This window comes from Anoplolepis gracilipes, chromosome 7 (genome assembly GCF_047496725.1).
Source record: "Anoplolepis gracilipes chromosome 7, ASM4749672v1, whole genome shotgun sequence".
NCBI classification, from domain to species: Eukaryota; Metazoa; Arthropoda; class Insecta; order Hymenoptera; family Formicidae; genus Anoplolepis; species Anoplolepis gracilipes.
In genome coordinates, this window is record NC_132976.1 from 702817 (window position 1) to 730743 (window position 27927).

General features: G+C 35.6%; 4 protein-coding genes across 6 annotated transcripts; 2 read left to right on the plus strand and 2 right to left on the minus strand.

Moving 5' to 3' along the window:
* The first annotated feature begins 345 nt into the window (after positions 1–345).
* Positions 346–3115, plus strand: LOC140667814 (GPN-loop GTPase 3). 2 transcript variants are annotated; one of them, XM_072896079.1, is made up of 5 exons: positions 346–775; positions 1190–1365; positions 1458–1660; positions 1736–1929; positions 2003–3115. In XM_072896079.1, the coding sequence occupies exons 3-5, from the start codon at positions 1616–1618 to the stop codon at positions 2583–2585; spliced, it is 822 nt and encodes a 273-aa protein (XP_072752180.1). In that variant the 5' UTR covers positions 346–775; positions 1190–1365; positions 1458–1615; the 3' UTR covers positions 2586–3115. The 2 variants fall into 2 exon arrangements, with proteins under 2 accessions (XP_072752180.1, XP_072752179.1); XM_072896078.1 differs by lacking the exon at positions 346–775 and having other exon boundaries at positions 1086–1365.
* LOC140667813 (PHD finger protein 12) lies at positions 2719–5616 on the minus strand. The gene is made up of 5 exons (XM_072896076.1): positions 5221–5616; positions 4863–5062; positions 4466–4740; positions 3328–4349; positions 2719–3200 (listed from the first exon to the last, which is right to left on the minus strand). Exons 1-5 carry the CDS (start codon positions 5266–5268, stop codon positions 2817–2819), a joined length of 1929 nt encoding a protein of 642 aa, XP_072752177.1. The 5' UTR covers positions 5269–5616; the 3' UTR covers positions 2719–2816.
* Positions 5617–6283: 667 nt separating this feature from the next.
* Mrpl18 (mitochondrial ribosomal protein L18) lies at positions 6284–7350 on the plus strand. The gene is made up of 3 exons (XM_072896082.1): positions 6284–6647; positions 6756–6869; positions 7018–7350. The coding sequence occupies exons 1-3, from the start codon at positions 6445–6447 to the stop codon at positions 7247–7249; spliced, it is 549 nt and encodes a 182-aa protein (XP_072752183.1). The 5' UTR covers positions 6284–6444; the 3' UTR covers positions 7250–7350.
* Positions 7351–7522: 172 nt separating this feature from the next.
* Positions 7523–27888, minus strand: LOC140667815 (protein Wnt-5b). Of its 2 annotated transcripts, XM_072896080.1 has the most exons (9): positions 26530–27888; positions 16604–16693; positions 15606–15709; positions 10967–11232; positions 10678–10858; positions 9794–9905; positions 9531–9633; positions 9147–9314; positions 7523–9012 (listed from the first exon to the last, which is right to left on the minus strand). In XM_072896080.1, the coding sequence occupies exons 2-9, from the start codon at positions 16604–16606 to the stop codon at positions 8825–8827; spliced, it is 1125 nt and encodes a 374-aa protein (XP_072752181.1). In that variant the 5' UTR covers positions 16607–16693; positions 26530–27888; the 3' UTR covers positions 7523–8824. The 2 variants fall into 2 exon arrangements, with proteins under 2 accessions (XP_072752181.1, XP_072752182.1); XM_072896081.1 differs by lacking the exon at positions 16604–16693.
* Between the last annotated feature and the right edge of the window lie 39 nt (positions 27889–27927).

Consider the following 27927-nt stretch of genomic DNA (forward strand, 5'->3'; position numbering starts at 1 on the left):
ATATAAGTATATTTATATAAATACAGGCATATTATAGGCATACGCATATTAAGTATATCGAATAATAATATCATTTTAATTAAAGAATTTTACATGTATTTTACAATCACTTTTTGATGTAATATTTTAACGTGTCAAATTTTATCACATAGTACAGTGCGTATTTGTTATTGTTTAGCGCGAGAGAGAGAGAGAGAGAGAGAGAGAGAGAGAGAGAGAGAGAGAGAAAAGAAAGAAAAACATGCTTATTATTCGCATACCTTCTTCTTGACGTCACGCGTTGCGAAGTGGGAGAGCGCTGCGTAAGTGATCCATGACAGCCGCGAGAGTCATTCACTACCAGTCGGGCGGGCGTACTGTCAGTGTGCGCACGTGCTTTTACTCCGGCGCCGGCGTCGGCACGTGCGTTTCGCGTTCGTGTTCGATCACCTCGAGGTCGAGTGCGTCGTCAACGTTTCTCGCGATAATATTACGCGATAATATTACGATAAATCTTATAACGTGTTAAAATACGTCTAAAAACGATTCCAAAATACGTAAATAAAATAATAACATAGCATTGTTGAATCGTTTTAGACGTATATTATATTAAATTAATATTAAAAAATATGTAGAGAGATTTACTGCGCATAAATATACGTTTACTAAATCTATGATATAAAAATTTACATTCATATTACATTAAATAAATATTATTCTCTCTTTCATCGTAACTATATCATTTTCGCTCCTACGCGGCGACTCACATCGAAAATTTTTCCCTATCTCTATAAATGTAAACATCTTATTAATAAATAACTGTAATAAACACGACATAATTCGGATAATTTTTTATTCCATTTCAATCGTAAAAATTATGATAATGTGTGCGAACACACATAATACATGCACATAAATTTAATATTTGTATAAATTCAATATAGGAATAATAATAAATATAACACATTGATTTTTAATATATATAAAATTGTAATAAAATTAAAATTATATATTATACATATAATTTATAATATTGTTTTTGATAAAAGTGATATTTTTGCATTTATATTTTTTCCAAGAATAATAAAATAGAAGAAACAATATTTATTGAAAATATCTTGTACATTATATTTAAAAAAAATTATTCTATTACATATATATGATACGGTTTTATATTATAAACCGCGTATTCTTGATCTTGTGGATGTAGCACGGACATAAACCAATTGATTCATGTCTGTAACTATTTTATCATCATCGAAAGTGACCATATAGTTTCAAGCTGTCATAAAATGGATATATATGGCGCTAGTGTACAACGTGGAAAAAGCATTGTACGAAAAATGACACTGTAGCCTCTCTCTCAGACTTCTCTCTTTACAATATGTATGTATTTTTGCGTCGTAGTCGTAGCCATGTGGCTGTAATCTGTAACGGTTGAGTTGATACTAACGTGGATTTGTTTACATACATTGCAGTTGCATATATTTTATACGCGAGAGAGCAAATAATTTTCTATAAAATTTTTATTTTTACGAACTAAACAATTTTCGTAAAAACACGTGTTTCTCAGATATATTACGAAATTAGAAACTTTTCTATTTATTTACGTGCGTTCAGCGTTTCTTGTTAAAAAATGAGATACGCTCAATTAGTAATGGGACCGGCCGGTTGCGGCAAGGTAATCTATCGCCTATCAAATTTAAATAGTAATATATATATGTGCAACTATTAACATTTATTTGATTTTTAACAGTCTACCTATTGCACAATCATGCAACAACATTCCATTGACTCTAAGAAAACAGTAGACGTTGTAAATTTAGATCCTGCAGCAGAGTATTTTGATTACAAGCCCTTGGCAGATATAAGAGAATTAATTCAGTTGGATGACGCCATGGAAGATGAATTTAATTTTGGACCCAATGGTGGGCTTGTATTCTGCATGGAGTAAGTCATATTTCTCTTGAATCGATCAATTATTTAATTATAACTTTATATAAGAAAATTGTTTCTTTTATAGATATTTAGTTGAAAATGCAACCTGGCTGGCAGAGGAATTAGGTGATACAGATGAGGATTATATAATATTTGACTGTCCAGGACAAATTGAATTATATACTCACATGACTGTGATGCGACAGCTGATAACCATGCTGCAAAATCTTAATTTTCGTATATGCGGAGTATTTCTGATGGATGTCCAGTTCATGATTGATGTACCAAAATTTTTATCTGGCACTCTGGCGGCCCTTAGTGCAATGATAAATTTAGAAATTCCACATGTTAATATTCTTAGTAAAATGGATCTGCTGTCAAAAAGCGCGCAGAAAAGATTGGACAACTATATAGAGCCTGATCCACACAGTTTATTATCAGATGCCAAAGACGATCCATGGAATGATAGGTATTGCAGTCTTACGGAAAGCATTGGTAGAATCATAACAGATTATAGCTTAGTGCGTTTCTTGCCATTAAATATTAAGGATGAAGAAAGTATTGCAGATATTAAACTAATAATTGATAACACTATACAATATGGTGAAGATACAGATGTGAAAGTTACAGACTTTGATGAGCCAGATAATGAAGTGAATGACTCTTAAAAAGTTAGAAGAGAAATTTTAGATTTTATATAATTCTGTACATACATAATTCTATATATATCGAGAATATATGTCATATATTTAGATTATTAAACAAAAGAAATTGGAAAAATATATGTTGTAAACACTATGCTTCGTTTGTGTACTCTTTTATAATTTACTTTGTGATTTATTTATAAAATGATTTGTACAATAGAAAATATTTACATTTTAGGAATATATATATATATTTTATCTATCTACATACAAATTCAATGTATTGAATACAAACATGAGGCAACCAAAAGTAATGGTCGAGCCGTGCGAGATAATCGCACTTCCCTCCCATCCCTCCTCTAAATGCTCGATGGCTCTTGTATCACGTTTTGTATCGCATTTACACGAGATTTTGTCATTCTTGTGAGCATGTTCTTGCAAACATGTTGTTTCCTTCTTGTGTAGAATTGTCTTTATTATTTCCGAGGTTTCTTCTTCCTTAGTGACACTTGTTATTTTATTAGTTTTTTCCTCTTTTATTTGTTCTTCTAAACTGTTAGTATAGTCACAAGAATACAGTACATTGTCCACCATTGTTCCATATTCACTGTAATTGAGTAATTCATAATGCTTAGTTGCCTGCAACAAAGAAATTAATGACAAAACTGTATATCTTTTATGTCATTTTTGTTTAAAAAAAAACTGCTCTGCGCTCTTTTAATCTGATCTGAAATAATGCATTTAAAAAAAGTATGTTTTCTCTTACCTCATCGAAAAATATAATTGCATGTTTAGAGGATGTAAATCCACAATTACCATAATTGGATAAAACTAAGTCACAGTTAGGGCCATTGCCAATAACAAATGTTCTATGAGTTATGAAAACTGGTGGATTAGGCTTAGGGCTTAAAGAAAATAATACGGCTCTTGCTCTTCTATGACAATTTATTGTTTCATAACTCTTGCCATCTGGATTCAATATCTGCTCTAATCTCTGTTGCGCTAATGCTTCCAATATCGGTCTTTCTAACAACTGGATACCTTCTTTAATATTATAACCACAATATCTTGCATGAAATTCAATATTATTACATTCCTTGGAATTGTCTGTCGCATTCTTACTATCTATTATATTCGGATGTGCGTTTGCATCTAAAACTTCCTGTTGATTACATCCTTTATCCGTGATTATATTATCTCCCTCTTTTTCTTCTTTTACTTTGATAGTCTCTTCAATTTTTTCACTTTCTATACAATTATCATTGCTATTGTCTGCTTTTTCAGAATCTCTATACTGCTCATCTCTGTCTATAGTATTTTTTACAGGCCATATTAGACTGTCTTGAGGAAATTGTATAGGATCTAATTGCGGCGGATTCTCATAATGGAACTTTACACTACAAGGAACTTTTATTCTTGGACGACCTTCTAGTCTCACTTTTGTGCGAAATAACGGATTGACAGTACGCGCTTTACGTAAAAAGTCCAGTTTTATTGCATGCTGGTCTACTGGCTGATTGGCATATTTGTCCCAGAGCTTTATGCGTTCTGTCACTCTGCAAGAAGTTAACAAATTCTGATCTATGAAATGATTTGGATGATTGGGACACATCCATCTACCAATAGGCAAGGCAGTCAGTGGAGGATCTAAACAATCCTGATGAAAGTATAAGGGACAATAATCACATGCGATTAGCGGAGCCTTCCTGCAACTACGTCCACATTCAAAACATAGACGAGCTGGTAGTGGAACCATTAAATTGCTATCCAAACAGTGACTTTTTCCAACTGAAAAAAATATTATATATTGATTAATCTAAAACAATTATATAACAATTGAGATCTTTCTTACAAAAAAAAAAAAAAAAAAAAAAACAGAAAAATAACAATCTTAATCTACTTACCATTATTGTACGACGAACTAAACTGTTTACCTCTCCTGCCAGATACATAATCCATTTTATTGCTTCCAGGAAACATTATAGGCAATTGTAACTCTTTGGGTAACTCAAACTCTCTTGGATTTACTAAAGAAGCTGCCAGTGCTAACACTTCCAGTGCAGATTTTTTCTTTTTTTCATTTCCTTTGCTATCCAAAAGTTCTCTTTTAGAAGCACAACGGCAAGCATAGCACAACCATTCTCCATTAGGAATATCTGTAGGGTCCACTGCGGGATAGCTAAAAAATGGTAAAAATATTAAATTGTGTTTTCTATAAAAAAAAAAGATGCAATACTTTATGATAAATGTTACTAAATCAACTAAAACAGGTGAGAATAGTCGTATCACAATCATACTTACTGGCATTGTAAATGGTAGGAGGCTGGACACTTATCGCAACAAATGAGCTCTCCCCCATCTCGACAAGCGTCACAGAAATCACGATTGTGACCACGACCTCGTCTCTTAAAGTAGGGGTGCTTCTTTTCTTCCTTTTCTTTTTTTGTTTTAGCCGCTTTAGAATCTTCGGACACTGGTGGTGCTATGAGGGCCTGTATTTGCTAATGGAAAGAAAAAATCAAATTTAAAAGGAATGATCTTTTTCAGAAATAGAAGAGGCTGAATAGACTGTGAAATCAAACTGTGCATATTTTCTCTCCATCTTTTACAGAAAGCTCCATATCATACTGATTCGTAGATTCATTTTTCCTTTGCTTACCGGCATTAAACCGCCAATCGTCGGGAAACCATACTCGACGGTACTCATTTGAAATATGTACCGAGTACTTTGCAAGTAATCAGAGAGATTATTTCCTCAGCTTGTATCAATTAAAAATTAAAATATCTACACTCTCTCTAAATCTATACCACCAAACTCATAAATATGGCAAACGTGTAACGTTTATAGCGATCTCTTAAGGTTAAATTCTATCTACGCATAGATCTTTATGCATCATAATTGTTGGTCAAAAGATGTAAATTATTTATTATCTATTTTTTGTTAAAATCATTGCACTTGTGTTTCACATATCATCAGACGATGTAACACAAAATCTTTTTGCTTTATCTTTATGAGAATGGAAGCTTCTCTCGCTTCTCCCTCTCCCTAATAGATACTTTATTGACACCGAGTTCACTGCGCATGCGCGGAAAATGAGCTGCATATCAATGGCCATTGGCTATGGTCCATGTGCAATCATTGAACTATATCCTAACTGGAATGAGCGCACCTATTGTTCTTGGGTCACGTGACCAGTCTAGAAAGAGAGAGCAACATAATAAGGGTATAGTTCTCTTTTTCCAACGTATATAATTTATGTAAAGTTAGGTTCTATGTTACTTAAAAAATATATATATATATATATTAATATTTATAAATATAAAAGTCTTTTAATACGCATTAAAAAATGACAAATTAAAACGTTGTCGATTATTCAGATTTGAAAAATATTTATATTAAATATATATATATATATATGTATATAGTTTAATAATTATTGCACAAATCGCAAAATGGTAGAGGACTTTTATGTTCAGTTTGACCTGCTCTATCTGCCCTAGAGAGATGGGGCGGTAATTACCGGACACCCTGTATATATAAAAAAAAATATATATATATATATTCTATGAGCAAAGGAGAGGGGCACTTGTATCAGCTTGCGCATGCGCGATAGACAAGGACAGCAGGGGCCCAATGCAGCGTTCTCTTTCTATTTCTCTATCGCATCCACTTACGGGCAAGCATAGGCCTTGCCTCCTCTACATATAATATCTCTATGGTCTAGACTAGACGACAATGGCGGCCACGTGCGCAGTGCGCGTTCCAGTTAGGATTGGTTAGAATATAGTTCGAGTGTGTGCAATCGTGACGTTTGTGCAGCGACAAGAATTCTAAAATTGTAAAATATAAATTATTTTCTCTATCGATACGAACGACAACAATATGTATGCGGCGAATGTACGTGCAAGCATTGCACGCGCATTATTTCGCGTAGAATCGCGCAAAGAAATGCATAATAATGTGGAATCGCTCGAGACATGCACGGAGGTTGTAAACCGAAATCCACGAAATTTAGAGCGGCTGAGGATAGCGAGGAAACCCGAGGGATATCACCTTGAAGTACCCGGGCGCAAGTATTGGCACAAGTAAGACAAGCTTGTCGACTCTCCTGCTACAATTTGAAATATATATTCTGTCTAATATGATTGTTAATTCAGTTAATTTTAATCCCTTTTATGTCATTTGATTTGTAGACTATATGTGATTAAGAAACCTCGTTACATTACTGCAGAAGTCCATCACTTTAAAAACGGACCGGTCGTTACAGCCTCCAGCATGGAATGGGCATTGAAGAAGCATTTATATCGGTAGAGAGATTTACTTGGATTTAGATCGTCTGTTGTATTATTATATTATTATTATTATTATTATTATTATTATTATTATTATTATTATTATTATTCTCAGTCAGTTACATTGATCAATTAATTAGTTACATAATATGAATGTTTTCAGGGGTATCGATGGTTCGGCTTATATTAATGTGGGACGCGTGTTAGCTCAGCGTTGTTTGGAGGCTGGGATTTGCGAAATGAAAGTTGACAATAAACTAACTGGAGAAAAATGTAAATTATTAATCACACAGTTAACGGAAAATGGAATTTGCTTGACTGAACCACCAGTATATAAGTATCCAAATTCTTGGGACAGATATCGACCAGAAAAACCATGGGAAATCCATGAATAGGTACCATCTTTTTTGTATACAATAATGTAAATAAGTACAAGAAACAAAATGTGCACTTTGTGAGAGACAAATAAAATTGATCTTGGTGCGATCTGTATGTATATTGTAGCATCTAAATAACTGTAAAATGTCAAGTTTTGTACACTACAATATCTCATTATAAGAGATAAAAATAAATAATTATATCACTGTTAAATAAACATTTAATCTATTAGAAATATATTTGACTTCGAAGTGTCATGTCATTGTTCAAAGCAAGTACACATTCCGTCATAATAGTACAATATTTATAATATAAATGGAATGTTATATATTATATGTGGAATGTTATTATATTACTTATCATAATGACTATACAATAGAAAATTTAAGTTAGATGTACATATACAGGTTGATACAGAAACAATTCTGAGAATTTAATAGATTTATCATGAGACTGAATGTAAATTTGATAAATATTTTGATGACACACGTATATTGTTTGATATATATATATACATACATATATATATATGTATAGTATATAACATATAGAAAATGTGCTATTATATGATTATATAGCACATATATAATCATCAGAGCTATTCCCATGTCACTCTGTATATGTTAGCTAGAAAAATAATTTTGGATTTTTCTTTTTGAGCTGTATGTCTGGAATATTTTTCTCGCTACCGACATTTATAATAACGAAATATTCTATATTAAGACATGATTCTATTTATAGTATTTTTCTTAAGTATCCACATCAAAATCCGCAAAATACACGTTACTCATACGCATTATTTTGCAGAATATTAAATTAGATTGCTTGTTCAGAAATAAATAAAAACGTAATAAACACTTTAAATAATTTCTAACTACTTTCTAAAGTGATAAAATTACAAAGAAATTTATCCATGTTGCGGGACGTAAAAATGAATCGTTAATAAAAATATTCATCCACATTAAAAAGAGACATAATAAAGCAATATGAGAGATACGTTTCGATGCGACTGTCGTTAAATTATGTACATCTAAAATTGTTTACTTAATTGTATGCGATAATAATTAATTTAACGCAATATAAAAGACTAAATACAATTTAAATTAAATTTTTTGCATTCAATTCTTACGAAAATACAATTAAAAGTCAAGCACTTTAATATTTGCTCAAGTTTTTGTATAGGCCGCAATTACAACAATGAGACAAATAATAGAATATAAATAAACCAATATTTCGATATAAAATTTGCTTTTTGATTTGTCGAAAATTAATTGTAGTAATAATATTGCATAGACATCCAGACACATTTATAAAAAAAAAAGAAATATATATAAAGAGAGAGAAAGAGAGAGAGAGAGAGAGAGAGGAAAGTACAATATTATGTTTAAAGAAAGTAATATTATCATACAAAAATTCATTGACTGCAAAACACAATAATAATGCCACTGTTATCAAGAATGACATTGTTAATTACACGTATATATATCTTCGATATTGCGAAGATAAGTCAAAAAGGGGTCTCTTAAAAACGAAAAAAATAAAATAAAATAAAATAAAATAAAATAAAATAAAATAAAATAAATAGTAGCGCTCTACTTGCAAGTGTGAACATCGATACTTTTCACGCAAGTCTTGCATTCGACAAAGCAACACCAGTGAAATTTGCATTCGCATCTGTCCCTGATGGTCGACTTCTGTGTATTGTATCCTCTGCCGCAGCAAAGAAGATTACAACCATCCATGCCGGAGGAAGTTCTGTTGCATTCCCTGCCCTGTGTGCCTATTATAAAAATTTTTTATAAAAAGAGCGACAACCAAAAAAGAAAAAAAAAATAATCTTTAAAAACACTTCTCGGGTCGAAGGAAATTTAATAAAAGATACAACATCCACCGGAAAAAAAGAAATAGAGTTACCTAACGATCCTAAAGTATCATTCGGAAGGCAATAGTTTGGCGAGTCGTCCAGATAGACCAGGTCATTGGCAGTAGGCACGGAAAATCTCGGATCGCGCATCGACAAGCGACCCCGCCGATTGACCTTGACTTCAGTCGCACCGTCATACTTATCTAGTAGAAAATCGCCTGAAAATGTCAAAAATTATAACTACATATATTTATGCAAAAAAAAAGAAAAAAAAAAAAAAAACGTACTAAATAATTTTATTTGAAATGTGCGCGATAAATGCATGACATTATTTTGAATATATGACCTTTTAAATATATATTTTTGCGATCACAAAAGATACCGCTGTAGATGATGATATAAAAAGCGTTAATCGCACGCATCTCGAGACCTACCGATTTCGCGAAACGATGCGAGCTGCTGCCAGCAAGTAATCAGACTGCAGCTTCCGGAAACGCCGTGACATTTACATGTCACCTTGGACCTTTTGATGACGGCCTGCGGATGAACGACGTATTATAGTTTCGTAATACGGCTTTAGTTGAGCGAATTCGTGTTGAATTGTGAAAAATCGATAAGAGCGCCTTCGCCCGTTTAACGATGCGACATTTAAAAGACATTTCTTACACGTGTAGGCTAAGAAAAGAACGAACTTTACCCTGCGACCGGCCTCATTATTATGTAGATTCATCAAGCTTCTGCCTTGTTCCCGACTGCCTCTTTTGAAACTGCGTTCGCGCTCTCGCACGTCAACGAATGCTTGCGTGAATCTGAAATACATTCGTCGTTTACTTTTAATAATAATATACCCAAGTTTTCCGCAAAAAAGTTAAAAGTGAATTAAAACAAAAATAAAATAAATAATATAATGAAAATAATTTATTATATCTTTAGATAATCATTTATAATTATTACAGATATTACGTTTGACCCTTATCTATCGGTAAATCATCCCAGGCAGCAAGCACATGACATTTTGACGCGGAGGCAATCAAAATATGGTCAGTTTGAACCAAATATGACGTGTGTAATGATGTGAAAATGACAAATGTCACAGACCGATGACGATATTTCAAGACGTTAAAAAGACGTGACTTTATGACCATTTTAGATCTATTAGTGACGTGTTTTAATGACATTTGATCACTCGTAAAAAATGAAAAATTCATTCACAAACATTGACGTCGCTAATGAAACTTTTTACGAGTTCACGCGAGAGGAAAATATTCATGATCAAATGTCACGATCAAGTCCCAGGTTATAGAGGAAATTCATGTTAGAAAATAATTTAAGATATTATAAAAAAATTAAATGATTTTTTAGTTAAAAAATAGTAATACTTGGGCGATTTATAACAATGACTTAAGAATCACGGATATTAGGACGTTTTTTTACAACATCATTAAGACGTCACAAAAAAAGACGTTTAATTAGACATGATTTGGTCACGTGACGTCATTGAAACAGAAGTGACCAATTTACGACGTCAAAATGACATGTGCTTGCTGCCTGAGATTATTATATCGAATACATCGCACTTACTTATAGCCATACTCGAGATTATCTCCGCATCCACCCCAGATCCAATCGCGATTTAGATCCCTGGGCCTGCTACTTCTGGAACAGCCGCACGATGACAGGTGACCATCTCGGCAGGAACGACTGATGGCGTAAACTACCCCGGCAGCAGTGATGGCGTGAACAAACGCAGTTTCTCTGCTCGCTGCAAACGGACAAATGCAAAATATTTATGCGTGCTCGACGTATTCAATTTAAGAAACATATACTTTAGACGCTGACTATAATTTCCGAAGGAATAATCGAATCAGACCTATTCTCAGCATCGGACCGAACACACTCTCGTCGTGGACGGTGGAACAGTTCCATCTTCTGTCTTTAAACTGATGCTGACACTCCGCGACGCCGTCTTTCGCGCCCTTGGTCACGCTGGACATGTGATCCACGGACAGTTGGCAAAGTTTTCCCTGACCCTGAGACAGTCCCTTCAAACTGCTACAAATCTCGGAAGCACTCGCGTCGAACGCCTCCATCGACTGCGCCGCCTCCAATTGTGGGAAGTGTCGTAGACCCAGGTTTCTATCAAATTATACAAAATAGAATCGTCAGAATAATTTTATACTTATCATATATTATCTAAAACATATATCATATATATATTAAAAAAAAACATTGATTTACGTTTATTTTTTTTTTTTTTTTTTTTTTTTTTTTCAGAAAAAATACTGACATTGCTCTCACATCCTGATTATGGTTTTCTAAACAAAGTGCTCGAGAATTGTATCGATTGCATAAGCACGGATATTTCGTTTCGACCGCTCGCTAACGCCGTCATACATAACGTGGGCATCCCTAACTCCTAGAGATTTGTTACGCCGATTATACAAATTCGGTGCGGACCCGCGTTCGTGGGCGCGGAGCAGCCCTTGGATCTCCTCCTTAATGGCGGCATTTGTGAGTCAACCGAGCGAGATGATGGAACGGTACCGTCAAAGACAGAAGCCGAGGCCGACGGGGTGGGATGACGGGGAAGGGCCCAATCTGTAATTCGAAACGGGTGGTCGTCGCGAGCGTAGGTTTCAATATAGCGTCTCTCCATCGCTATTTATTCCTGCGAGGGAATCATTGAGAAAAAATTCCACGTAAAATCATCAGCGCATCCGATTAATTTTATATAATTCGTACATCTATATATCTTATATATATATATATATATATATATATATATATATATATATATATATGATTTAATTAGATGAGAGTAAAATTTGTAAATTTTGTAACATAGGATGGGATAATACAGAACATTATGTGACGGAATGTGTAGAGGCGAATGAATAGTTGAAAGAGTTGGGTGAAGATAGTGATGCAAGAATATTTAGTGATGAATTGGATGAAAAGAAAGGTAAAATATTAAAAAAGATATGGAAAGAAAAAGAGTTAAGAAAGAGAAAAGGACGGTGATAAGAAGATTGTGATTCACTCTATAAATTAGATTATATATCTAGTTATTTTTTTATTTATTATATGGATAGATAAGGGAGGTATAAGATATTTGACTGTGAGTGAAAGAAAGTGTGGATGGATGGATGATTAGACTTCTTGTAAACCAAGTCCCCTTCTTCTTGGCTTGTATGCTTGAAGAATAAACTATTATTATTATATATATATATATATATATATATATATATATATATATATAAGATTTAATTATTTTCTCAGGTAGCAAGCACACGTCATTTTGACGTCGAAAACTGCAACTTCTGGTTCAATGACGTCACGTGACCAAATAATGTCTAATTTCAAACGTCTTAATGATGTTGTAAACAAACGTCATAATATATCGTGATTTTTAAGTCATTATTACAAATCGCCCAAATATGACTATTTTTTAACTAAAAAGTCATTTAATTTTTTATTATATCTTAAATTATTTTCTAACACGAATTTCCTCTATAACCTGGGACTTGATCGTGACATTTGATTATGAATCTTTTCCTCTAGCGTGAACTCGTGAAAAGTAAAAAGTTTCATTAACAAATTCAATATTTGTGAATAAATTTTTTATTTTTTACGAGTTCACGCTAGAGGAAAAATTTTATGATCAAATGTCATTAAAACGTCACTAATAGGTCTAAAGTGGTCATAAAGTCACGTCTTGAAATGTCGTCATCGGTATGTGACCACCGTAGTCCGTCATTTTTACATCATATTTGGTTCGACCTGACCATTTTTTGACGTGAAAATGTCGTGTGCTCGCTACCTGGGTTGCACATAGTCAGTTTCATGATATTGGAAAGGACGAAAAAAATATAGGATACTTTGGATATAAAAGAAATTTATCCTTGTATAAAATTAAACATTGCGTTGACATTATAAAAATCTTGGATAGGCCAAGTTTGATGCGTGCGATTTGAGGAATTTTCTATTATATCCAGCCTTCTATAGCGTCAGAACCAACGATGGTCTTTCTTATTGTTAGTCGCATTGGTCCGGCCACGATTTTACGCGGTATAAGCTGCGACAACCTGTACGACGACTCGGTACAGCTCGGAGGACCTGTCCAAGCGTGACTCAGGTGAATACTTGGCGGGGTTGTCGGTGACGTGACGCATGAGATGTATCAATAGCGCGTGCGTTACTTGGAAATTTCTGGAGGGTGGTATAATCAAAATTCATTTAGTTGCACGTGGATGTGTTAGGGCATTAATTTTGCGTGAAAACTGAGTGAAAGTTTCATCGAGAAAATATCAATCGAGATATATAATTTAGGGGGAAAAAAATGTTAATCTCGTGAATATTGGAAAAAGCCCGTTCCATCAAGGTATCGTAAACCTGCCTCCAAGTATTAGCGTGATCGAGCGAAGAGTCGTAAAATACCGCGCGAGCGTCTAGGGAGAGTACGTAATAGACGACATTAATATTCTGGAACACGTTCCAGCGGCGATATATCATTGGCTTTACACTCCCCTAAAACAATGGCGCGGACAATCGCGAACCTGGAGGACGAGAGGGGGAGAAAGAAGGATAATATTTCGACGGGGTACGGCCCACGCACGGGGTTCGCGCGGGGCACCATCGTCGTGGGCCGCAGGTCCGAAAAATAATGTCCCGCGTCTCCTAAGAGATTGTAGCTACACGCCTAACAGTACGCGTTCATATACATGTATACATGTTACATGTATGCATATATATATATGTCCCGAGACAATCGGCGACGACACGCAATGGAAGTGATCGTATATAAAAGACGAAGCCGAGTAATATCAAAGGAAACGAGACACACAATTAATTGAGTGACGTAAATATATTAAATGCGCCCCGATAAAAAGAGCTATGCCAATATACGATTATTGAAATCCATTGGACATAATATAACGCGTGATTTTTATTTAAGTGCATTCCGATGAAAGAGAGCAGACGAGGATTTTCTCGCGAGAGATGCGGAAAAGAATAGAGAGGTAAATTTGACGCGAAGAAAGTCTGGAGCGACCCGGCCAGCTGACAAAGGAGCGCGGGCGTCCGGGACCATTCGGTGATTGGTCATGCTCACGCGGGGTAGAACACAGGGGCAAGAATGGCAATTCAAAGATTAGACACACTCCGAGTGAGGTAGGGTACAAACGATGTGGGGAACAAGTTCGCGGTGAGATTTTCGACGGCATCAAAGATTCCCACGAATATTGTGCCCATACTCGGCACAAAGGCTCGTAAATTAGGAAGCGCGTGAAAAATCGCGTGCTCTCGATTCACGTCCCTTTGTTACGTATTGATTTAATTATGCCGGTTGCTTGATCGATGCTACGCGCGAATAACGTTTTGTGAGGAGATCGCGAATCCACAGGTATATGATTGAACATTTTTTTTATTAACGAAGACGAATTCAAACACAGCCCAGGTAGCGAGCGCACGACATTTTTCACGTCAAATATCGTCAGTTCGAACCAAATATGACGTGATGTAATGACGTAAAAATGACGAATCTCACAGACCGATGACGACATTTCAAGACGTGACTTTATGACCATTTTAGACCTATTAGTGACGTTTTAATGACATTTGATTGTGAAATTTTTCCTCTAGCGTGAACTCGTAAAAAATAAAAAATTTTTTCACAAATATTGAATTTGTTAATGAAACTTTTTACTTTTCACGAGTTCACGCTAGACGAAAAGATTCATAATCAAATGTCACGATCAAGTCCCAGGTTATAGAGGAAATTCGTGTTAGTGAAAATAATTTAAGATATAATACAAAATTAAATGAGTTTTTAGTTAAAAAATTGTAATACTTGGAGCGATTTATAATAATGACTTAAGAATCACGATATTATGACGTTTGTTTACAACATCATTAAGACGTTTAAAATTAGACATTATTTGGTCACGTGACGTCATTGAACCAGAAGTGACAAGTTTTCGACGTCAAAATGACATGTGCTTGCTACCTGGATTCGAGATTATCATTTTTTTTTGATAAACATTTTTTAATAACAATTAAAAGTGAAAATTCTTATCAAAGTAAACTATTTGTTTGATAATTCAGTAAATTAATTTGTTATATATAAAATTGATTTATTCCCTTATTTTAATATTATATCTCACGTCTCCGTACGCAAGAAAATCTCAATTATTTAAGCTGATATTGGAAATTACAATGTAATAACGTGGATAATCGAAAGTTCAGTGAAACCACGTTGGGATAATGGAGCTTTCACCGTAAGAACGATAGCCACCCCACAGCCGTTAGTTTATCCTTTGATCGACGATATGTAGGGCACCCCTTGTCCTTCGACGTCGGCTTATTTTAAGAGTCGCGCGAGCCTAATGAAAAAAAATAATCGCGTCCCGTCTAACTATAAATACCCGGATGAGACCGGTTAACATCTCTTTAACGTGCGCGATCGCCCGATTGAAGAAAGAAAAAATCGTCAACGAGAAAGAGATACTCACATCCAGGTCCCTGGTACTGTGGAAGCGGCGACCGCGACGACGGCGATCAACAGTGATCGCGGTATCACGAGTAGACCATTACCGCGTATCGTCATCTTTTTCTCCTGCAAACATCGAAAAGAAATGTTACAATTTTGTTACATGCATTCGCAAAGCGTCTTAATGGCATGAGCGCGCGTATTAATTGCTTCATTAGGAAAGACCGCTGTATTACCGCGATAAATCGGGTTTAGCGACAGCAAAAAGGAAACGGTGATGACGGTGCGACGGTGAAATCAAGGCTAAATCGATGCATCACGGCCGCTGAAATTCACGACGGCACGGGACCAAATCACTTTTTAATTAAACGTCTCGACTTGGCCGCAATTTGTGATTATTTTGCTCGCGAGACTCGAAAATTCGAAATATCTGTAACGCGCGCGTCTTAATAACGTGCGAAACTCGACGAGATAATAATTAAATAAATTACAATTTTACAGCTTTTAATATCACAGAGAATAAGATATAATTGACGGAATGTTTGAATAGAAAAAAAAAAAAATAATATTTACATAAAAGTTTCGAAAATTTAATTGAAAAAACACGTGTGAGGCTGTATCAATATCTGTCGCGCTCTAATTTTGAGATTTAAAGCATGATGAGAGAGGAGTCTGCGTCTGCAATCGGATCGATTACTATCCGCTCATTGATAGTACGTTTGATGATTTAGGCCGGAGGAGATAATTTGTAGCCGTGATTTTATCAGACTCAATAATGTACGCAAAGACATCTCGACGAGAGAGGAAAGAGAGAACTCTCGTCTAGATCCCCTTGGCGTGCAGATAGGGCGCGTATTGGAAAGATTAAAAGGTACAAGAGCGTGACACGGGCTAAGTGATAGATTTTGTCGAATCGTAACTCGACTCTGCGACTTGTATCAACAGTTTGTGCAACGTGAGAAGGCAGAGTTAGAGTGCCGCGTCCAGGCGCTCGCAAGGTGTAATGTCGAACCAATGTACCATAATCGTCCTGGACTCGGGTGTCTTTCCGTTCCGAGGTCAGCCCGTGGCGATGCTGGCTCTGCTACCCACACGGCAACAGTGACGTAGCTGAAACGTGCGAGCCCGATGAGCAGAACTAATAAGATACGCCTTTACTTTCCTTTATTTTCGTCAACATCAAGTGACACGTCAAGTTACAACTGTGTATTGTAAATAATGATCGAATGTAAACTTGAGTTTTCTCTTTAAAATAACGGTCTCGACCAACGACGTTACTTTAAAACGCTTTAATTTAACAATTAATACGTTTGAGACACAGAGTGTTTGTAAAATAAAATTTCGAGAAATGATTTTCTGAGTATTTTCTTGAAAAAAAAAATTCATATATATATATATATATATATATATATATATATATATATATATCAATATCCTAAAGCATAGTTTTCGAGTCGCAGAATGTTGAAGATTTTAAAAAATATTGAAAACTAAATTAAACATACAATAATTATAGAAATTGTTGGAAATGATCACCTCTCGGATTAACTAGGGTATGATGGTCATAGGCTGTAATTTTTTCAATAATCGCTACATGCACTTTTTTAGTCAAAGATAATTTTTATCAAAGATATTTACAGTAGTTTATGCGTATACATTGTTCGAAATAACGATATTGCGAATCTTGTATCATATTTTTACTTTGGATTACCTGCAAAGTTTTTCATTTGTCCACCAAAAACTGTTATAACGTCGAATAAATAACAGTTAAGCGCTATTGTAATCGACGTTAGACATATTATAATGTAAATGGTTATATGACCTATAATTTTTATTTTCGTTTTCACTACTTTTTTTATAAATATTATGGCCATCTTTTCCTTAAAAGTTGGATAAGATGGCCAATGCTTATGTTGTACTATTTTGATAATATAAAATTTCTATTAAATATTTTCCTTTTAATTTCGATAATATTACGTAATTTAAGCTTCAGTGAAGATAATATGTCAAACATTATTAAAAAGTAACAAAAAGAAAAGTATGTATAAATATTTTTTGCATTTTAAAAAACTATGGCCATCTTACCCGAGTTTACCCTAATTATGATACATGAATCTGTTCTTCTCAAAAATATCAGATGTATTACGGATTATTTTGTATGACGCAACTGTACGATTTATTAAATAATATATAAAATAAGGATTTGAGGAAACAGAGAAAAAATGCAAGGGATTTAATTCCGGGGGACCGAAGGAGGCCAAAGGTCCTGCTTTGCAAAACTTTAACTCTCTCGAAAAGTAACGCCTTTTTTTTAGGATTTCTCTACATGACCTTTTCTTCAAGAAATCAACCTAAAGGATTAGCTCTCGAATTTTTTCGAAAAAATATTTGATCAAACTCTGTGCATTTAAAAAGTATTTCAAGACGATCAAAATCCTCTTTGATAATCTTGAATATATATGAGAGGAAAAGAGAAGAAAAGAGAAGAGAAGCGATAGAGAGATTTCCTGTATTCATAAGCTAAAACTCGTAGCATAACACGGTAGCTATACACGTCCCTGCCCCGCGCGGAACTGGTATACACACACGTGTACATACACGTGTATATAAAGTACATCGCCGTCTATCTAGCCCACGCGATCTGCAGGTCGGCGATATTAGCCGGCGTATAAAATGCATTTGTGATGATGGTGGGAATGTAAACGGCGCACTTTGGCATATCCCCGCGTGGAATCTAACCGTGGACCGGCCGCGAATTATCAGCGTTCATAAATTAAGTATTCTCGCACTAAAGGCTCGCGCTCAACGAGACATGAGCAAGCGACGTATAGGGTGCAATAAGCATCCGCGTGTGTTTGTTACGAAATGAGCTAATCGCCCATTTCATATGACTACACGCGCTCAGTTCTAATGAGCGCAATAAGAAGGAGAAGGATTTGATATTAGGTGCACATGCCTAACGATGCACTTTGCTACTCGGGTATTCGCTTGCATAATCTCTGAGACCGGGAGCCGGCAACACATTGGCTGCCGAATCGTAAAATGCCGATGGTAACGCGCGTAAGTATATGGGCAGTCGCGTTTCAAATGAACTTATAAAGTTGTAGACTCGCACTTTTATCAACAAATTTATGCGACCAGACGCCCCCGATTAGCGATGCAAATGGCAATCTTAGAACGGAAATGGCCGAATGGGAAATGCAGGCCGAGGGAAGCGAAAGAATCGTTGATGCAGGTAGACCCAGATAGACCCAGCTAGTTAATTGTATTTACTGGATAAGACAAGGGGAGAGAGTCGTGTCAAACGATCCCCCGAAGAGGCAATCGGCTCTAGATTTTCACCAAGAGCGCCAAGACGACGGCTCGAGCCCTCTTAACGAAGCTGGAAGCTAAGGATGGTATACACACTCGAGATACACGTACGCAGAAGAAAACGAGAGCCTGCGAGGCCACGAGAGAGCGGCAAGAGGGAAGGAGGGGGAGGGGGAGGGGAGGGAGAGAAGGAAGGGATCTCTGGCAGAATGGAGGAAGAAGGGAGACGAAGAGGCAGAGGAAGAGAAGATGGAAGATCTCCGAGAGAACCTCTGGAACCCGCGGGGAAGCACGGGGGTTACGCGAGTACAGTGGGACCGGTCGACGATTGTCAATACAACCTGCACGAGGATACGACTTATACTAGAACAATCCAGCGGAGAACCAAGAAGAAAAACCAGTTAACTTTACAAATGCAAACTGCTGGAGAAACCGTTCTCTCCTTCAGCGGTATAAGTATTAGCGACGAAAGGGAGGTTTTATGTAAAGTGTAAGGTCCTTTTTTATTATTATTATTATTATTATTATTATTTTAGGATATTTAGGATTTCAGATATTTGTTTTGTTGAAATAATGTAATATATATATTTTTTCCAAAAGTGTGGCGTCATGTAAAATATATCTGTTAAAATCTCGGTCGATTAAACGAGCGAAAGCGACCGAGATGAGTGGAGAGTTCTCAAAAAGATTGCAACGACGCTGAAGAGTAATTACGTACGTCAAGAGAGAGAGAGAGAGAGAGAGCCTCTTTTTTTTTACAAGAACGTAAAAGGAATACAAAAGCCGTTTCGTCGGACATTGTAATCGTTGATTATACTCACTACACATGCGTAGGATACTATCCGGTATATACTCTCCATCCAATCGTAACTCATAACTTTTATGACGCTTTCGTAAAGATACCTTATTAACATACAGCCGCGCTAATTTATCCCGGGAGAACTGACTTTTAATTGGGAAGTATCAGAGAAACGACGTCTTATACCTCCTCGAGAGGATTGTTATTACAAATATAACGATAGTCATGACGCGTCTTATGAGCTTATCAACTTTAAACGTTATACGATATATGTATATCGTTAATTTGATCATTTCTGTGTTTGCATCGAAATTAAAAGATATAAATGTAAGCAAAGATTTTGAATGAATATATTACAACATAATTTTAGTTAAATATGTAGGATATGTAGGAATTTATATCAAAATTCCAAAAATTTTGTGTTAAATTTAACACGTATCTCGTGTGCCAATTTATCCACTCTAATTTTAATGTTAATTTAACGGAAGGCAAATATGTAAACAAATAACACAAATAATATGTAAATAAATTAACACAAAAATGTGAATTAGAGTAAGAGTTATTTGTTAATTGTGTTTTTTTAACTCTTAGAAACGGTGAATATTAACTCAATGTAGAAAAAGTTAAAAATAACATAACAACAGTATCCCAGGTAGCAAGCACGTGTCATTTTGATGTCAAAAACTGGTCATTTCTGGTTCAATGACGTCACGTGACCAAATAATGTCTAATTTAAAACGTCTTAATGATGTTGTAAAAGAACGTCATAATATCATGATTCTTATGTCATTATTATAAATTGCCTAAGTATTACTATATTTTAACTAAAAACTCATTTAATTTTTTATAATATCTTAAATTATTCAAACAATTTTGTGTATAATTTTGATATTCACAATTCTCTATATCTCAGGACCCTAATATGAATTTCTTCTATAACCTGGGACTTGATCGTGACATTTGATCATGAATCTCTTCCTCTAGCGTGAACTCGTGAAAAGTAAAAAGTTTCATTAACAAATTCAATATTTGTGAATGAATTTTTCACTTTTGCACGAGTTCACACTAGAGGAAAAGATTCATGATCAAATATGTCATTAAAACGTCACTAATAGGTTTAAAATGGTTATGAAGTCACGTCTTTTTAACGTCTTGAAATATCGTCAGTCTGTGACATTAGTCCGTCATTTTTCAGTAATTTTTACGTCATTACATCACGTCATATTTGGTTCGAACTGACCATATTTTGACGTCAAAATGTCGTGGCTTGCTACCTGGGATGTTATATATTAACATAAGAGTATGTTAAAAATTTAACACAAAAATTTCTACGCAAGAAAATTTCAACAAAAATACAAAATGTTTTTTACCGTGTGGCTATATTATTAAGACAAAATTTAACTTTTTTTAAATTTATTATGTATAGTCCCAGGTAGCGAGCACATGGTCGATTTCTGGTTCAATGACGTCACGTGACCAAATAATGTCTAATTTAAAACGTCTTAATAATGTTGTAAAAACCGTTATAATATCGTGATTTTTAAGTCATTGTTATAAATCGCCCAAGTATTACTATTTTTTAATTAAAAACTCATTTAATTTTTTATAATATCTTAAATTATTTTCTAACATGAATTTCCTCTATAACCTGGGACTTGATCGTGACATTTGATCATAAATCTTTTCCTCTCGCGTGAAGCTCGTGAAAAGTGACAAATTTCATTAACGAATTCAATATTTGTGAATGAATTTTTCATTTTTCACGAATTCACTCTAGAGGAAAAGATTCAGGATCAAATGTCATTAAAACGTCACTAATAGGTCTAAAATGGTCATAAAATCACGTGTCGAAGTGTCGTCATCGGTCTGTGACCGTAGTCTGTCATTACATCACGTTTGGTTCGAACTGACCATAATATATTTTGACGTGAAAATGTCGTGTGCTTGCTACCTGGGGTGATCATTTGACACATGATTATGCTCGATGACAAAATGGAATAAAATAAAAAAAAAAAAAAAAAATAAAAAAATTGTCGGCAACAGATTAACTAGAAACATTCTGCGGGAATAAAAATGCGAAATGTCTCCGGCGTCGAGTCCTTTTTCGTTCGCGCCATCAAACGATAATCGTTGGATAATGGAGCGACTGCTCCGATTTAAGATAATGGAACAACACCCGACCGCATTGTCGATCGTGGCAAAGCCCGGATTGTGAGCCATCATTATCCCACGCATCATCCCTAAACGCAAAGAAATGATCCTCGATGATTACACCTTTCTTCGGAGCCAGTTCATTGCTCGTCGTCGTACGGACTCGTATGCAAAATTAAATGGTCGATGATGCATCGCGTAAAATATCTCGTCCGAATGCGAATATTTCCGCGCGTCTCGTTGGCTCTAAATGGACGGCGCGAATCGTAAAACGCGACGGTTTTAAAACGCTTTAGATTCTTTTCGCGTCGTTTAAAAGGCGCCGAGCAACGGTGGCGATCAACGATGCGATATTATTCATTCGATAACGACCGGGCTGCGTCATTAAACACAACAATCTCGAGACGACGAGATTGAGTTTCTCCCGAGTTTTCCCACGTCGCGTCGCGTTCAATCATCTTAGCTTTTCGATAAACTGGAAATATCAACTGCTTCTGCGGCAGTTTTACAAATCACGCGCCCCAATTCTCTCATCTAGAGTGTCTTATTTAAATCTTTGGAAAAAAATGTTTTAATCTTTCACATATTTTTAAATTTAAACTTGCAGGTGAAGAGAATATTTTAAGGATTTTTTTCTGCAATTTTCTAAAAGAAATTTTTTATTGTATGCGTTTTCTAATGCTTTTTACTTATAAAAGAAAAATCATTTAAGTTTCAAGTGCTAGATTTGCAAAAAACTGAGTAGTTTATATTTTTATCGCTAAAAGTTTTATATAAAAATATACTCTGTATATTTTTATTCAATATTTTTTAAGGAATCCAATATATAAATAGAGATTATCAAGAAGAAGTTTTTTAAACAATTCCTTCACTCAAAAAAATGATGTTGCAACTTGAACAAAAATTTTCTAGGTGCTAAAAATTAACTGAAACAGATAAATTATTAACAAATACTGTGATACTGCATATATTTTACACTTAATCAATTTAAATGACAAAGACAGAATTTATATCCGTCCTATTAGTGTAATTTAGACAAAACATTTTTCTATAGTGTCTATCTTGTCAAGGACAATTATATTTGTGATTAATATTTGGCAATGGGATCTAAATTTTCTAAAGATATTGCTAGAATATTGCTGCTATAAATTTTATACGTGACAAACAATATTCCAACAGGTACAAAAAATAGCGATAAATTTGAATTGAGACATCTAGAAATCTATCTATATTAGCAAAAATATTTTTTTGCGTGCTGGCTGTATAATAAAAATCTATAAGAATTCTCTGATTTTTGTAAAAAAAAGAAAAAAAATATCTGAGAGTTCCGAGCTTTCTATTATATTTTTCCATGGAGCAGAGACTTTGTTATCTAAAAGAATCATATCATAATGTGTTCAAAGTACAAACCTTGGCGATTATTAACCTTACGATATGTTAATGCGATATGCCACCGAATGGATGGCTCTTACGATCATTTTTCTTGCGACGAAAATATCGTGGAAAATAATTTCCAAGTTCTATAGAAAAGTGACCAATGACGCTTGCCGAAGCGCGCCTATTGTTCGTGACGGTCGCGAAGTGGAGCAAAGTCGAGGCATAACGGAATGGTCATTTGCGGGATGAGCTACGGGCGAGTCGCGGCGAGCCGTTAAAAGGGGGCTGCTGCCTATTAATCTGCCGAGACATCGGTAAATCATTGCCGGTTCAGCGACTATCAGGCGGAAATCCTCGCCTCGGCACGGTTCGGCATCTCGAGTCGACTCTGCAGACTCTTACGATATGCAATGACGATGTACACACATACATATATATATATATATATACACACACATATATATCCAGTAAACCTAAAGCCTACAGAAAAAAAGAATATTCTTACTTTGACAATAGCTTTACCCTATCAGCACACATGTTCAAAAGATGTTTATGGGAGATCCATAGAATGTTAAAACATATTTTAATATCCTGTGAATCTCTTATGAACATCTTTTGAACATGTGTGCTGTTAGGGTAGTTTCAAAATGTAAACCTCGAAATGATGAGATTATATTGCGTTAAATAAAGAAAATTTGCTTGGAAGACATTTTATATATAGTTCAACCGAGAAAAATATATTCTTGTTATTTAAGAATAATTTCCTTGAACAGAGAGGAAAACATATTGGGTAGATAAAATAACACATGTTCAAATCGAAGATTATAATTTTTGTTAGAGTTAAAATAATAATTATTTTATTCTTGAAACGACAATTGTAGTATTGATAAATAAGATTATAATATTGTTGGAATTTGAGATTTTTAAATTCTTCTAACAATAAAAAGATTATAAATTGTTGCGTATATGTGAAACAATGAACGCGTTCATATGAGTATATAAGTTTGGATTTGACACTTACTTTTTTTCTGTGTAGATATTCCTGAAATATTTATAAAATATTCCTAAAATCCAAAATGAACATTCCAAGATTATTCGAAAACATTCCGGAATATTTAAAGAATGTACAGAGAATATTGAAATAAGTACATAATGTTTTGATTTTTTATCATTTTGTATACTATTTTATTCAATTTTTTTATGTTCCACATACATGAAAATTTACACTAAATGTTCCTTATTAAACATACAGGCAATGTTGATAGAATATATTCTGAATATTTCACAATTATTTGAACATTTCTCTACTATTCCAGGATATGCAGAACTTTTGGAATATTTCAGGAATATCCAGCGTTTACTGGGTATAAAAATACCTTTTTAAAAACTTATATTAATTGCTATTCGATAATGTTACAAAATACACGTTAGACACTCAAAGGCCAATTCATCTTTCACTGTCACGTGTGTCATCGATGAGTGACATGTTCTTGTCGAGGGCGGGCGTCAGATGGGAATGATTTTTTTCAAGCACTCGGGGGACCGAGAAGGAGAGAAAAAAATGATACCCCTAAGAGTTATTTTACACACGACTTGTGACTAGAAATCTAGAAACCTTAAATTCGCGAACGGGATGGAAAGTGAAACGATCCTTTCCTTAAAGTCGCGTCCGGGTCACGATCCGATTGCGGCTCGGTTGGCGAGCGATCGCGCCGATGAAACGTTTATCTCGACGGTCGGTTTTATCAAGCACCAGACCGCCACTGTACACCATCATCGCTTATATATCGACTGGCCGCTAACGAGATCCTGTTACAACGCTTGACAGACTACTTGTGTACGCGCGCGATTCCGCGTGCGCGTTTCAATTCATTGCGCGAACATCGTTTCCTCGACGAGGAGACCTCGTTACAATCCGCGTTACACACGGGGAGATCGTCGTCGCGCGCTAAATTCGCAATAAAATAGAAACTAGTTGTAAGAAATAATCGTCCGAATGGACGATCATAAAGTCGCATTTTAATTAGCTTCCCAAATTAATTATTATCTACCGATCGCGTATTTATTTTTATCCTGATATTTAGCCTTTTTCTCGTAATTATTTTCGCGTAATTGTATATTTTACAAAATTTTAATAATTTATACAAAAATAATTCTATCAATAATTTTTCAGACTTTTGTGTCGTAGATTCTCTAAATAGATTTATGTTGCGCTATTATTATTAAATGTATTAATGACGGTTAAAAAATGTAAAAATTATTTCCAAATAATATCCATGCAGCACAGATCATTGCAATTACATTGCAGCAACGTCGCAATATTGAAAATTGCAATGAAACATTACAAAAGCATTGCAGAGATATAAATTCACAAAATATCAGCACAATTGTTGCAACGTAACATAAATATTTCGGAAAAATTTCAAAATTAAAATTTTATAATTATATTTTTTTTTTTAGCGTAAAACGTATAGGAAACATGTAAAATATGAAAAAGTTGAACTTAAAATAAATGTTTGTAATAATATTTATCTAAGAAATATTATATTATAAATTTACATATAATAAATTTCATATATATAATTTTATGTAAATTTATAATATAATATTTTTTAGATAAAAAAATTGTTACAAACATTTAAGTTCAACTTTTTTGTATTTCATGTGTCCATATGCTTCTGATATTTATCAGAAACAAAAATTGTAATATGCAACATTAGTCGACGATTGCAGTAACAATGCATTATTGCAAATTCATAACATTACAATATTGCTATAATATTTCGTTGCAATCTTCCTAAAGGCGGACATTTTAACGTTGTTGCAATTCCACAACAATGATGCAGCAACATATCGCAGTGAATTTGCAATATCGCAATATTGCGGTGAAAGATTGTTGCACCGTGTATACAATCTTTTTGTGCTATATGGGTATCTAGGCGATCGAGTATTTATTTTTATCCTGATATTTAGCCTTTTTCTGAGAGTTTTGTGTCGTAGATTCTCTAAATAGATTTATGTTGCGCTATTATTATTGAAAGTATTATACGCATATTATCCAGTACAATTATGAAAGATAATGCGACGGTTAAAAAATGTAAAAATAATTTCCAGATACCTACTATTGAAAGGATTTGAAGTAATCGTGTAAAATTGAAGAGTGTATTGATAATTTTCGAAATGAAAGAAATAAATCGGTAATGAGAAAGCGTAAAACGACGCGCTCGATCGTCACGACGACCGGTCAATTATTCTAAATGTCATAGTGACCCTCGGCAAGTTGCCGTTTAATTGAATAATTACTCACCGGAACGGAACGAGCCGTGGTCGTTAAGTATCGAAGATAATTGCGTCTCGGTTCGGTTGGGTTCGGCTCGGCGGGATGATCCCGCGGTGCGCTGGCTTATCGTCTTCCCGCTCGATGATACCGAAATGCAAATGGATTATTCTGGCTTTGGGGGTTTTTTTCTTTTCATCGGAAATCCCCGCGACAAGTCCTCGTCCTTTCCGCGAGCGGAGCGGTTCCCGTGGGCGAAAAAATAATGCTTCCTCTTCCTTCTCTTCGCGTGGCCCGACCCGCCGTTTCACGTCTCATTTTGCGGCCCATAAGATCCATCGACTTGCATAATTAGTCCGCCCTATCTCCTGGATCCGAGCGTGCGAGTTCACTCTCGGCCCAAGATCCAGCACTCGGCGAGATCTTTCTCCGATGGAGAGAAACGCGCGGAGCGAAACCTGATCGCCTGGGCGAGCTGCGAGCTGCGAGCTGCGAGCTGCGATTGCGATCTTGACGGAATAATTTCCACCGCTGCTGGAGCCGAGGCTGAAAGAACCGTGCCGCCGTTAATTCGCAATCTCCAAGGATCGAGAGACTTATTCGTGCAATCCGTCCAATCGCCGAGATCAAGCTTCGCGTGCAATCTTCAATGCGTCACGTTACGTGTTGCGCTTGGTTGCATTTATATTTCATTGGTCGCGAAAGAACAACGATGCCTGCAAGACTGTTCTTGCTCCGTTCGCAGATCTGTCCTCTCGATCAAACGTCCGAGATAAATGCAAACCATCGACATACGTCATTTGTTGGTCCCTCGAGCACTCACTTTCGCGTCAAAGTTTGTCGGCATTTCAATGATTCGATAAATGCCGAATTTCTTGGAAATCTCAAACGGCAATTCTTGACAATGATTGCTTTTAAGACTGGCCTATCACCTTTACCAAACAATCACGCGATTCTCTTTGGAGAGAACCAACCAACGACTATGCTTCTCACAATAATCGGATATCGCCGGTCGAAGATCGCAGTAGCAGTTACGGTTCTTCGTTAGACATTCGGATGAAGAGGTCTGGGGTCTGGATGAAGAAGTCCCAACGAGATCGGGCTCTCGAGGGAAAAAAGAAATGACAAAACTCCCACCTGCACCTTTCACCGGGGCACTTTCCGAGTCTCGTCCTGCGGCATCCTTGTCGTATCCCACGGCGAAAAGAGGAGGTCGAGGAGATTGGGGTTTAATGACACTATACGAGTGGCAGCTTCTTTCCTCCGGGAAAAGGGATCTCCTTGGAGAACGAACGTTCCTCGTGGTATTACGGGGGGTTACCGGCAACGCTGCGAAACCGATCAGCGCGGCGTGTTGGTACAGAATGAACGGCGGCAGGGTCCACGAGCCCATGGTCCCTCTCTTTTCACTCCCCCTCTCCCCTCTCC

What these genes read in the sequence shown, in the direction of transcription:
- LOC140667814 (XM_072896079.1), top strand. Translation starts at nt 1,616, where the DNA reads ATGAGATACGCTCAATTAGTAATGGGACCGGCCGGTTGCGGCAAG. An exon ending in GACCGGCCGGTTGCGGCAAG is followed by an intron (nt 1,661 to 1,735) that starts GTAATCTATCGC and finishes GATTTTTAACAG; the next exon opens with TCTACCTATTGCACAATCAT. An exon ending in GGGCTTGTATTCTGCATGGA is followed by an intron (nt 1,930 to 2,002) that starts GTAAGTCATATT and finishes TTTCTTTTATAG; the next exon opens with ATATTTAGTTGAAAATGCAA.
- LOC140667813 (XM_072896076.1), bottom strand. Translation starts at nt 5,268, where the DNA reads ATGAGTACCGTCGAGTATGGTTTCCCGACGATTGGCGGTTTAATGCCG. An exon ending in TCCTACCATTTACAATGCCA is followed by an intron (nt 4,741 to 4,862) that starts GTAAGTATGATT and finishes ACCATTTTTTAG; the next exon opens with CTATCCCGCAGTGGACCCTA. An exon ending in TAGTTCGTCGTACAATAATG is followed by an intron (nt 4,350 to 4,465) that starts GTAAGTAGATTA and finishes TATTTTTTTCAG; the next exon opens with TTGGAAAAAGTCACTGTTTG.
- Mrpl18 (XM_072896082.1), top strand. Translation starts at nt 6,445, where the DNA reads ATGTATGCGGCGAATGTACGTGCAAGCATTGCACGCGCATTATTTCGC. An exon ending in GGGCGCAAGTATTGGCACAA is followed by an intron (nt 6,648 to 6,755) that starts GTAAGACAAGCT and finishes TTTGATTTGTAG; the next exon opens with ACTATATGTGATTAAGAAAC. An exon ending in TTGAAGAAGCATTTATATCG is followed by an intron (nt 6,870 to 7,017) that starts GTAGAGAGATTT and finishes GAATGTTTTCAG; the next exon opens with GGGTATCGATGGTTCGGCTT.
- LOC140667815 (XM_072896080.1), bottom strand. An exon ending in CGGTCCGATGCTGAGAATAG is followed by an intron (nt 10,859 to 10,966) that starts GTCTGATTCGAT and finishes GTCCGTTTGCAG; the next exon opens with CGAGCAGAGAAACTGCGTTT. An exon ending in CGCATCGTTTCGCGAAATCG is followed by an intron (nt 9,315 to 9,530) that starts GTAGGTCTCGAG and finishes TGACATTTTCAG; the next exon opens with GCGATTTTCTACTAGATAAG.